The 12,908-nt window shown below is 41.4% G+C and overlaps 1 protein-coding gene across 1 annotated transcript; it reads right to left on the bottom strand.

Annotated features, from left to right (window-relative positions):
* Positions 1–208: 208 nt before the first annotated feature.
* PNN (pinin, desmosome associated protein) lies at positions 209–10,734 on the bottom strand. The gene is made up of 9 exons (XM_075530723.1): positions 10,329–10,734; positions 9,647–9,718; positions 8,678–8,746; positions 8,098–8,170; positions 6,756–6,850; positions 6,556–6,631; positions 3,729–3,884; positions 3,515–3,653; positions 209–2,684 (listed from the first exon to the last, which is right to left on the bottom strand). The coding sequence occupies exons 1-9, from the start codon at positions 10,439–10,441 to the stop codon at positions 1,330–1,332; spliced, it is 2,148 nt and encodes a 715-aa protein (XP_075386838.1). The 5' UTR covers positions 10,442–10,734; the 3' UTR covers positions 209–1,329.
* Between the last annotated feature and the right edge of the window lie 2,174 nt (positions 10,735–12,908).

Raw genomic sequence — 12,908 nt, forward strand, 5'->3', positions numbered from 1 at the left:
TAGACATGATTAATCTAAATTGGCAAAGCCTGGCTCATTTATCATTCAATAATTACTCCATCAAGAACTTTCACTTATACAAGTTTTATATGTGTAGAAATTAGAAATGCTTGTACGTTTTAACTGTAGCCATTTATTTGTCAGGCAAGGGAAGACATAATCATGAATATTCAAACTCTGCCTAAGCCCAGAGCTTGATATTTTAGTCAACGTTACGAACTTAAAGGCCATTTGCAATCTAAGTGCATCAAAAAGTTAATACAAATACTAGTCTTAAGCAGTCCAACAAGTCTAAGCCACATTTATTTGCACATGTATAATAATGGGCAACAGTCCAACTTCATACAAGTTTATAAAACAACAAAGTTAATCACTTGTTACACTTATGTGTTATCTTGATTACACATTCAGGTCTAGATGAACTTCCCTCATTTTGTAAACTTTCATACAATACTTCCTTCAGCAAAAACCATTGAAAACACTTACTGGCATGTTTCAGTTAGAGTCAGCACAGAAGGTAAGACAAGACCACAAAATTGGAAACCATGTTCAGAAGATACTTTTCTACCTCCCTCCCCTAGAGATGCTTTTTCTCCAACAGACATACAAGGCTTTACCACACAAGAAACTAAGGAAAGACAAAAGAACAATGCTCCAGTAATCAAAGCAAATGCCGTATCTTGTTATCTATTCAAGCGTAATATATGGTTTAAATATGCAAAAAGCGGCGAAGCTACTGTTAAATTAACAACGAAGTTGTAGGAAACATAAATGCATTCTAACGTCAAGGGAACTATGCTCGCACGAAAGCTTTAAAGATCTGACTTTGCAGCTCAAAATAATTGTCTAAGGCAAACAAGTGAGGAAACCTTCAACAACACAATCATGTTCGGGACCTACTGATAAAGAGGATATTTATTATACAAGTATCAATGAAGGCATCTCAAAAAAAAAAGCACATTTATTTCTACAAAAGCAATGTATGATACAGAATTAGAAGGGAACAGACTTTAAAGATTCACCTATTAAAATATACAGATTCTTACTGAAGAGTATAGGGTATTTAAAAAAGATGACAAGGGATGTTAATCTTTTTTATTGGTATTTTTTTACATATTTTGGAACCTCACATAATTTTGATAAATAACTCTTACAAAATTATGCAAAAAGTACAAGAATGTCTGGTAAACAAAGTCTGTATTTTCCAAAAAGATTTTTTACAACATGCAATTCTTAAGGCAGCATCCTCCTTACAAGGAAAGGTAATCCTTTTACTCATCAAGAAATCTTCTGCTGCAAGTATAGGCTAAGAGAGCCTGGCTTCTTCCATTAACGCCTTTTGTCTTTCCTGTCTGATTTTCGGTCTCTTTCACTTCTTGAAGATCTTTTGCCTGATCGACTACTCTCTGACATAGACCTTTTCCTGTCGGACCGAGAATTCTTATCCTTGGAGCCTTTTGTATCTCTACTACTACCACCTTTTGAAGATTTGTGACTTCTTTCTAGTCCCGAAGTATCCCTTCGCTTCCGATCCACGCTCCTTCTGTGCTTCCTATCCCTATTATGTCCCCTGCCCCTACTCCGACTTCTACTCTCACTACTACTTGTCGTGCTGCTGCTGCTGTCTCTGCTGCTGCTGCCACTTGTACTCGAGCTACTACTGGAGCTACTCCGACTACTGCTGCTGCCAGTGCTAGAACTGCTGCCGCTGCTGCTGCTGCTTGAACTGCTGCTAGAGCTGCTGCTGCTGCTGCTTCTACTTCTACTCTTGCTACTTTTATTTCGAGCCCGACCTCTGCTCCTGCTCCGAGTTTTCGTTTTGCCTTTGCTGTCTACATGCACTGTCAAGACTGGCTCTGGTGGCACTTCACTGAGCTTCACAGATTCTACAGGAAACTCCTTCCTCTCCGGTAGTGAGTGCCCTTGCTCCTGGATAACCTGAGGGGGGGGCTGTGAAACAGTCAATTGCAAAGCCTCAGGCTGAGAAAGAGGTGGGGGCTGAAGTACTGGCTGGGGTTGGGATTGGGACTGAGAAGGGATTTGGGGCGGAGGTTGCGTGATTGGCTCTGGTTGGGGCTCAGATTCCTTTTCATTTTCCTCAGGCTCCTTTTCCATTTCTACAACACTAGTACTATTCTCTTTCGGGGGAGAAAGAGATTTACATTCTTTATCTGGTTCAACTTCAAACTCCATCTCTGGCTCCATTTCTTTGCTAGTTTCATTTTCTGAAGGCTCTATACTTTCAACCTGATTTGTTTCCATTGTCTCCTGCTCAACAATTACATTTTTGACATTTTCAACCATCTCTAGCACATCCATAACTTCTTCAGGTTGACTGTCCTGCTGCTTTCCACTTTCCCTTGCCTCAATGTCTTCCTCCACCTTAACCTCTAACTCCTGCTTTTGCTCCTCCTCCTCCTGTTCTTTTTCTGGATCACTATGAACTATACCTACTTCCTTTTCCTCTTCCTCTCCTGCTTCCTCTATTTCTACATCATTGTGCTGATTACCTGTCTCCTCCAATTCTTCCTCACGCTGAGCCATCTTACCCTCTTCTTGTTCCGCCTTCTGTTCTTCATTACGCACCACCTGATGCTCTTTTTCCTTCATTGATTGTCTTCTAGGCCTAGCCTCCATTTTATTTATTTGTTCTGCAAATTCGATGCGTCTACCTTCAAATAAAGCTAAAAAAAATACATGTATAAAATGTAGTGCGATTAAAAAAAAACCACAGTATTTTTACTACTGGTCACAGATTTAGTTTCACCTAACTGTAGTTTTGTAAAAAGATGGTGACAAAAAAAATCCACAAATAAACTGGCGAGAAAAGATCCTAAAAATACTGAAAAATTAACAGCCAAACTAAATAGTATCTATCTAGTGAGACAATGAACAACCCCCCAACAAAAACTGCTGTTTCAATTAACACCTGGTCTAGATAACTATTTAAAGAGAATTCCTTTTCAAACAAAGTCACTTTAAGGTATGACAAAACTGGCATTTTTTTTTTTATTCCCAAGGAGACATATCACCTTATCTAGTGCTTCTCAACTTGTAGGTTGTGACCCTTTTGGGGGTTGAATGACCCTTTTACAAGGGTTGCCTGATTCATAAGAGCAGCAACATTACAGGTAGGAAGTATCAGCAAAAACAATTTTATGGTGGGTGGGGGGGTCACCACAACATCAGCAACTGTATTAAAGGGTTGTAGCATTCGGAAGGTTGAGAACCATTCACCTAATCATTCTGAGCAGTGCCTGTCTTCTTCTACGTGTTCATTTTCTCCGTTTCCTTAACATCTTACTCAAATGCTCTAACTATAGATGCATACACCACTCAAAAAACGAAGGTTCAGCTGAAGCTCCATCATTAATTAAACAAGCACACTTTTACCCAAACTCCTTAGTGTAACTTGAATTAAAAATATTGTAAACTGTAATTATTTTAAGAAACAAGTATACATACTACCTTGCCCATTAAGGAAATTTCAGTGGGCTTCTTTATATGTACTTACCATTCATTTTTCTCTGTGACTCTTCTATTAGTTTTTGGGTGGCTGGACACATTCTTCCAGGAATATAGAACAAATGGGGCTTTGTCCTAGTTCTTATATATTTAATTATCTTGGCATTATGCTCATTCCATTCTTCTTGCTAAAGAAAAAGTGAAAGGTCAGTGCTTTTATAAACAAGGACTGTCAATCTGAGGGATTTCAAAACAGCACTTACCAGCTGCGCAAGCTCAACTTTCTGTTCCAAAAGCCGCAGTTCTGTCTGCTTAGCACGCCTCTCCTCAAACAGCTCTCGCCTCTCATTTTCAACCTGTTTTCTCTCTTCTTCTGCCTGCACTTCAAGTTTTTGTTCAATTTCCTGTCGTCTCTTTTGCTAAAATTAAACAATCTGCTTTAATGTTTTATAAAAAGAAGACAATCAAAGTACGTTTGATTTCAACTAAAATAATTATTTTTAAAAGGGGGAAGGGAGCCCTTCATCCTTACAGTTTATGTTCAATTACTTTAAAATCAAAGACTAATACACGAATCACTTTCCCTTCATGTACTCTAGAGAATTACCAACTTATTCTTCAAGCATTTCTCAAAACGTAGTCTTCAAAAGCACTAAGATGCTCCCTCCCCAATGGAGTTTATTTTTATTAAAAAAAAATCATTTTGCTGGAGGCTCCTATCATTATGCATACATGCATCACCAGGTCAAGTGCATTTTACAATTGTTGCCATCATGTATAAAGCATTTTCTTCCTATTTGCGCCCTTATCTGCTTTTTTCCTCCTCCCTTGATAATTTATAAATTGTTTTTTAATGTCTTACACTGACTGATGTCTTCCTTTATCCACTTTCTGTTGTCCGTCCCCCAGGGAGGGAGTTATATGTAGATCATTGTAATCGGTTCCCCCTTTCCATCCCACCTTCCCCTCCTGGTATCGTCACTCTCATTGGTCCTGAGGGGTTTATCTGTCCTGGATTCCCTGTGTTTTCAGCCCTTATCGGTACCCATGTACATGCTCTGGTCTAACTGGATTGGAAGGTAGAATTAGATATATTGGGGCATGGGGTCTGTGCGCACGAGGCATTAAAGAAGTAGAGGAAAGTTAGTTTGTTTTTTAAAATACTTTTACTGGGCAATATATGTACAAATGTGCCTTTACATAATTGATGTATATATGGATTGTGACAAGAGTTGTATGAACCCCTAATAAAATGATTTAAAAAAATATGTATATGCATGATTTGCTTACTCAAAGTAAAGAAAAATGGAGTAAGAAAGCCAGTCAACAAAGGTATTGTTTAAAAAAAAACATAAAACTTTTATTGGGGTTTCTTACATCTCTTTATCATAATCCATACATTCCTCCAGTGTCAAGCACATTTGCTGTCATCATTATTTTCAAAGCATTCTCTTCCCACTTGAGCTCCTAATATTAGCTCCCCATTTCCCCTTCCCTCCCCTGCGGAACCCTTGATAAAACTAAAAGATTATTATTTCCATTATCTTACATCATCCTGTCACCCCTCACCCTGGGAGGGGGTTATAGATTGATAGGATTATAGACTGATCTTTGTGATCGATTTCCCCTTTTCCCCACCTTCTCCCCAATCCTCCTGCTATTGTTACTCTCATTGTTGGCCCTGAGGCTTTTATCTATCCTGGATTCCCTGTGTGTGGGCTCTTCTCTGTAGCAGTATGCATGTTCTGGTCTTATCTGATTTCTGAGGTAGGGTTGAGGTAATGATAGTGGGAGGAAGGAAGCACCAAAGAACTAGAGTAAAGTTGTATTGGTCCTATACTGTACCAGGCTCTCTCTTCCTTGAGACCCCTCTGTAAGGGGATGTACAATTGTTTATAGACAGGCTTTGGTACTCCACTCTGCATTCCCATCATTCACATTGGTTTTTTTTTTTTGGTTGTTCTGGGTCTTTGAGGCCTGATACCTGATCCCATCGACACCTCATGATCAGACAGCTGATATACCCCTTCCATGTAGACTTTGTGGCTTCTCAACTAGATGGCTGCTTGTCTGTCTTCAAGCCTTTAAGACCCCAAACACTGTCTTTTAATAGCTAGGCATCATCAGCGTTCTTCACATTTGCTATGCATCCATTTTGTGTTCTTCAGCGATTGTGTCAGCAAGGTGAGCATCATGAAATGCCAGGTTATTAGAACAAAGTGTTCTTGCATTGAGGGAATACTTGAGTAGAGGCCCAATGTCCGTCTGCCACCTTGATACTTAACATATATATATACATATATCTATTTCCCTATCATTATATATATGTACATGCCTATATTTAGACACCTATAAATGCCCTAGAACTAAGATGTTTTTAAGCACTTTATAATTCCTAGTAAAGGAAACCTACAAAAGGCAAAATAAAAATTTATCAGCTGTCGTTAAAAATTACTCATTCATTTCACGTTCTCACTCCACTCTAGTTCTCCTTTAAGAAGAAATTTGTGGTCCAATTGTAGTTTTTTAGCGCTAACAAAGGAAAAACATTAAAAAGATGTTAGGTGTACAAGCCACCAATAAAATGATTTTTCAAAATCCTTTTATTAGGGCCTCACACAACTCTTATCACAATCCATACATACATCAATTATGTAAAGCACATTTGTACATTCATTGCCCTCAATAAAATGATATAAGAAAAACAGATGTTAGGGTTAAATAAACTGGTAAGGAACATTTGTGCTTTTGTTAAATGACTACTACCTTTTTGTGTGTTATAGGTATAAAACAGAAGCGCAGAACTCGCTACAAGGATCAAGATCAACTTCCATTTTTGGAAGAACTCAAGACCTAAAGATATGAAGGGACTTATCCAAAATCACCATCATAGCCCAGGTTCCAGATACAAAACTGGGCACACATGCAGTTTCCATTATAAGATCGTGTAATTACCTCACAAATTCACAAAGAAAGACCAGTAAATTTAACAACTTCAGAATGTCTTGTAACTTCTCTCGGCTTTATTTTAAGCTAGCAATTGTCCACTTATAAAACAGATAGGCAAAGCAAAGTTCCATAAATGCCTACCTTTTCATTGGCAACAGTGGATTCTTGTTTAAATTTCTGAAGTGTGCCCATCAACAAGCCAAATATCCGTCGATTCCTAGACAGAAAAAGGTCAACCAAAACCCATTATTTGCCCAAATAAAGACAATATATGCATTTTAAATAGCGTAGCAAATATAATTTGACAGGAATTTTCCCTCTCAGCAGAGTACTAAAGATACCTTTGCTTTCCCTTTTCATCCATATTTTGATCCTGGATAAGGTCTCTGCGTGTTCGCTCTTTGGAGGTAGCTACAACTGAAGACTGCAACGCTGGCTGTAGGAGAAAAGAAAACATCGGTTAATTCAATAAGCATAAGTGGCACTCCAATAAAATGTGAAAATACTACCTTCACTCTTTATCAAGCTCTTTTAATCTCAACACTAGAAATAAAAAATACTAACATGTAAATATAGCATCATTTTAATCATTTTTTCTAAGGATAGCCAGTGATACCACATTCTCAGTATTGTGCTACCATCACAACTATCCAAAATGTTCCAAACTCTTAACAGAAACCCATGATCTAAAGCAGTTAACTTCTCCTTCCTTTTACTCACTCCTGGTTATCACCAAATAAACTTGGTTCTATATGCATTTGCCTAGTCTTGATAATTAATTTAAGCAGGAGCAAATGAAACATTCAAGTCTTATCCATGTAGTTTCGTGTATCAGATCATAATTTTTATGACTGCATAATACTCCATTAGATGCATATACTATAAAATTTCACATATTCATTCATCTATTGATTGGCATTTGAGTTGTTTTCCCCCTTTGGCTAGCATAAACAAACACTGCAGTAAACATCAATATACAAGGTATCTTTGCACCCTGGACTTTGGGCACATAGGCGTGGTGCAGCAAAAGGTGGTTAATATGACTCTTCTAGCCAGGTCTCTGCTACTTCCACCTAATAAATGAGCGAGGCTATACAAATAGGGGATTGGTTAGTTTTAGTTGCTGTTCCCTTGGTTATAAGGATAAGCCATCTCAGAACCAGTAAAAGAGAGAAAACTCAGGACCACCAAGGAGGAGTCACCAGTGGAGTATGTTGGAGACCTGTCTGAAGTGGCAGAGGCCAAGACTAAAGGCACAAAGGCCAAGGCAAGGAGATCACAAGACAGAAGGAGCAGCACTGAGACTGAGAGCATGCTGCCTTTCTGGAACACAGGGACAGAGGTGAAGGGCTCACATGGCGGAGAGAATGAGGACTACAGAGATTTGGCTGTGAGATGGGACCAGGTGTTGCTGTGGACCAGACTGTATCTTTAATGTTTCCTGATTTTGGCTTGTAGTAAAATTTAGTTAACTCCCTACTAAACCCCTTAATCATGAACACTGTACGAGCACAGGTGACCATTACAGTGATTACTGAACCAACAGAAAATGGTGTGTCATGGAAAGAATGGCTGGTGTCAGAGCAGGTAAAGCAAACTGGGGAGCAGACTCATTTCTAATGCCTGCTTAGTGGCAACAGTGAAGCCAGATATGGCCTGAGTAGAATTATAAGGTCTAAAAACCTTTTTAACATCATCATCCTCTGGGTCGCTTTCTTGGCGTGATTCTCTCCTCGTCCGGCGCTCCCCGCCCAGCCTAAAATAAAAAGTAATTTAAATGAGTACTGATGAATGTGATTAAAGTGCACACCAGGAGCAAATGGCTACTTTCTCTAGGGCTCATTTATAGAAGCTTCATTCTATCATTCTCCATTCCATTTTACTTTTTCTTCCATCAGTGAAACAATAAAAAGTGTCACTAATGCTCCAAACTTTGATCTAAATTATTTTTCAGGCAGGTTAAATTCTGTACTATAAGACAGGAAAGGGTATAAAAAGAGACATTCCCCTCTAATCTTAATCATTTCATACCCTTTATTTTTATTAGTTAGCACTTATTTTGGTGACATTAGTATTATCATGAGAGTGGAATTCAGAGGGATGTTGGATGGGCTGTTTCATGTCTTATTAAAAAAGGAAAGACAAAGTGTTATTTACTCAACTGTGATACAACTCAACTCAAAAGTAATTAAACCATTTGTGTGCCAACTCAGAAAATAGAGAATTCAAGAATCCCTTCAAAAATCTTTTTTTCTCAACATACCTACTGACTGCCCCTTCAAGGTCTCTCTGTTTGGCTGGGGGTCCTCCTCCACTATCTGAGAATCCACGCCTGCAAATGAATATGTTCAACACCAAGATTTAAAATTTTAGTACTTCCATTTAGCAACAAAATTTAGTCGGTTTTAAGTTTTCAAATTAAATCAAACTCATTACTATAAAGTCAGTTGGGACTCACACTGATTCTACAGGGCAGAATAAAACTCTGCCACATAGAGTGCAGGGTTCCTTAAGCTACAATCTTTATGTGAGCAGAGTGCCACATCTTTCTCTCATGCAAAGTCTGCGTTCCCAAAGTTGACCTTTTGGCTAACAGTTGAGCAGTTAACCACTGCACCATCATGGTTCCCTTTTCAAATAACACATTTACATAAACCTTATTGCTCAAAATGAACCAATAACCTTTTCCCCTAACCACACTCAAAAAGCCTCAATGCCAAACAGTGGATGCCGACTCACAGCCATCCTATAGAGCAGGGTAGAACCGCACCTGTGGGTTAGGGAGACCAATTGTTTATGGTAGTAGAAAGCAGTGTCTTTCTCCAGAGGAGTGGCTGGTGGCTTCAAACTGTTGACCTTGCAGATTGCCACCCAACTCTTAACCATTATGCTAACACTCAATATGCATCTATAACCTCTTCCCTTAACCACAAGGCTAAAATTGTTTTCCTGAAAACTGATGCCAAACTCACTGCCATGGGGTCAATGCTGACTCATAGCAACCCCTTGTGGGTGATTTTCCAATTGTGTTGAGGTTACCTTTCATACAAATGAGGGGTAACTGTACCTAGGAAATACAGCTTGAATGACGATCGGTTCAGACAAAAACTAAAGACAATACATAAACATTACCTGCATTTGGTTCTATTAAATGTTTTTAGTAAGCCTAACCGTTAATCTGTTTAAAAAGAAAGCAGTCTAACATAGAGGTTGAGTGATAAACAAATCTTACCTCAGCAATAAACTACCACGTCCTCTACCTCCACCAGGACCAGAAAGGGCTAGCAATCTGGCTTGAATGGGCCTGAAAGAGAGAGAAAATCCCATGCATCCATCACCCGAAGAAGACGCAGCTGGGGCACCACCCACCTCCCAAGGGTGCGATTCTGAAGCGCTGAGCTGAAAACTCGTTTGCAAACCACGTGTGTGAAACCAGACAGGAAGTACCATCTGAAATGAACTTCCTCGTTTTTCCAGGACTAATATCTGAGAAATTAAATTTGCCTCTATGGCCCTGCACGTCCGGGTCTGTTGCTAACCGCGCCACCCCCGGGAAGTCTGCACGAGGGGCCCGGGAAGATCTCTGGGCTGGCGGGGACACCGAGGACGGGGCTTTGTGCCGCTGTCCAGGCCTTTGGGGGCCGAGGGCGGGAATCGGCAGCACCGGCCTCCCCAAGGGCCGAGAACCATTCACGCCTCACCCAGGCCTCATTCTCCATGTTCGCCACCTGAGTCCCGGTTGCCCCGACAGGGGGCTTGAAGACGCCCCACCGCGCCATGGACGGAGTTCTACCGTCGCTCAGTTACAGTCCAAGAGGTTCCAGCCTTCTCAGAGCAGGGCGCCCTCCCCGCCCCCACTTCACCTCGGCTCTGAGGGCTCCTTCTCCGAGGCTGCCGTTCCCGCTGGCACTTACCTCACGTCATTTGGATCCCGCCCGGTGAGCTTGCGAATATTCTCATCCACGTTCTTAAGGCTCTCTTTGGCCTTTTCTAGCTGCTCCTGCAAAGTTCTCACTGCGACCGCCATCTTCTCCCGGCTGCAGGCTTCAGGACTGCTCTATCTACAGGCCGCGCCAGGCTCTGCCGCGCCGCGCCGCGCGACAGGACGGACAGTTCGCTCAGCCAATGGCGATAGGCGTTGTTTTCCGGCTTCAACCACTCAGCGATCAGAAGAGGCCCCGGGCCAATGGAAAGCGTGCTCCGATAGCACCTCCCTCCCTCGTTAGCGGAGAGTGGCTGGGCTCCGCTTCTAGCGCAGAGCCGGGGCGGGCTTGAGGGTCGATGGCTCCTCGGGGACGCGGTGGGCTCCGAGCTTGGTATCCCTGCGAGAAGCAGGAAGGTCTCCTTTCAACCGGAGTTGCGATACGATTTACATTTAATCACATCAGGGTAGGACGGAAGGGGAGTCTAATTTCCTTTCTCCGCCTCCAAAGATTTGATTGGAGGGCGTGGCCGTTCTGTTGGTGCGCATGCTCAGAGAGGGATCGGAGTGGCGAGGGGGCCGGTCGGCGCCAGCATCCCTTGATCAAAATGAGCAGAAGTATGTGGGACAGAAAAAGTTACAAATCGTTATAGCTAAGTATTATGAGTTGGTCTTGATTAGGCTTCTGTGTAAAACTCTTTACGTGCCTTATTTCTCACAAAAGTTTGCCTGAAGTGCCTGTAATTAATTTAATTGGAAAAAGACTGGCTTTGTGAATTAAGCTAAAAAGCTTGTTAAAACGAGTTTGCCAAATTTAAAATGTAAATATCCCGCATGTGTTTGTATCCCTTAGTATTTGCATCTCTGCCCGAGCAAGTCTCCCATCAGCCATAGATTCTTTTAAAATTCTTTCCCACAGTAATAGTTTCTGAATTCCTTAGCACTTTTCTATAGTGTAATTATGATTAGTTTGTGTTACCAGAATTAGATTGTCTACCAAAAGAAAGATTAGGAACACGAAACCTTACCAACCTTGGTATTTCTTACCCTGGCCTATGCATCAGCCACTGTGAATAATTAGATAATTTCATGTCCACTTGAAGATACATAACAGTGTACGCTGGTAGCCAACCTGTCAATCATGTCACAGCCTGCTGGTGTCTCCAGGTGGGGGAGGTCTTCTAATAAGGAGGGCCCTGGGAGCCTCCTCTTCTCTCTGTCCCTTCCCCTGGCTCACCCTGATTGCTGCATTCACTGTGATGCATGCACTGCCATTCGATCCACGACTCTGCACCCACCAACCTGCAGTCTGCATCATTGCTTGTGACTGTGTGAGTCTGAAGAGGGTCTTATGAACTAGTACCTAGTACGGGACTTAGAGACTTGAGTTGGACTGGCCTGGGATGTTGTCTTGATATATAATTACTTTTTGATATAAAGCTCTTTCTTACACATGAGTGGCTGTGGGATATAAAAAGACTGTCCCCTAGTTCCTCTCCCCCAAATGTTTGTCAGCCCTAGGACATTGCTTGCAACTAATGGTAAATAATCCTCAAGTTATCTCCCTGAAGGCATCAGCTATCCAGAGCAATCAGACTACTGTCTGGTCTACCCAGTAGGTGGGGCTCACTCCCTACTGATAAAGATAGTAATTGTTTCCATGGAGAGCCAGAGAAGTGGTCAACCATGCTCAGTGACATCCAGAGTTAAGATGCCATCCTGAATCTAGGATCTGCCCATCTTGTCACTTGTGTACCCCCAAACCCCTTCCTATTGCCTCTATACCCCTAGATTGCCTCCCTCCCATTGCCATATTACCTATAGTACAACCCCTTCCTGTGACGCATGTCTTTACTTGTTATTCGGGGGGGCTTACACGCCCCCAAAGGTACATAAGCCTTGGCTAGAAATAAATTGCCCTCTCCTGTTTCTCATCTCCTACTTCCACATGTACCAAGAGGAGCTGAGGTGAGCGTGCTACTATGAAATGTGCCTGAGTCCTTTATTTTACTCTCTCTTCTATCTCTCTTAGTCTCTATGACTTTACTATAACCTTTATATATCTTAACCATACAGTTGCGCTTACTGATAGTGTGAGGGGCTGGTTCCCCAGCACGAGTGTCACTGGATTTTGTTCTCTAGTCACCCTGACCTAACCACCCAAACCAAATTCAATGTCATTGAGGCGATTCCAACTCCAAGCAACCCGATGGGGCAGGATAGAACAGCCCCTCTGTAGGTTTCTGAGACTAACTCTTCATGGCAGTAGAAAGTCTCATTTTTCTCCTGGTTAATAGCTGGTAGTTCCAAACTTGTAGTTAGCAGCCCAACATGTTATCACAGAGTTTTGAAAGGCGTGTACACAAAATTCTCAAATTTCCATCAGGGTAGCAAGGTATTTTGGGAAAAGTAGTAGTCTCAAGATACTGTCTTGGGCTCCAAGCATGCTCTTTCAACCTTCACCTTTGTTCCCATGCTCTGTCTGATTTCCCCCTGATATTTCATACTCATAATTCTTTTGGGATCAGGGGCAGTGCTCTATACAACTTCCTGCTTATATGAAGTATATTGT

Source organism: Tenrec ecaudatus, chromosome 14 (assembly GCF_050624435.1).
Source record: "Tenrec ecaudatus isolate mTenEca1 chromosome 14, mTenEca1.hap1, whole genome shotgun sequence".
Classification (NCBI taxonomy): Eukaryota; Metazoa; Chordata; class Mammalia; order Afrosoricida; family Tenrecidae; genus Tenrec; species Tenrec ecaudatus.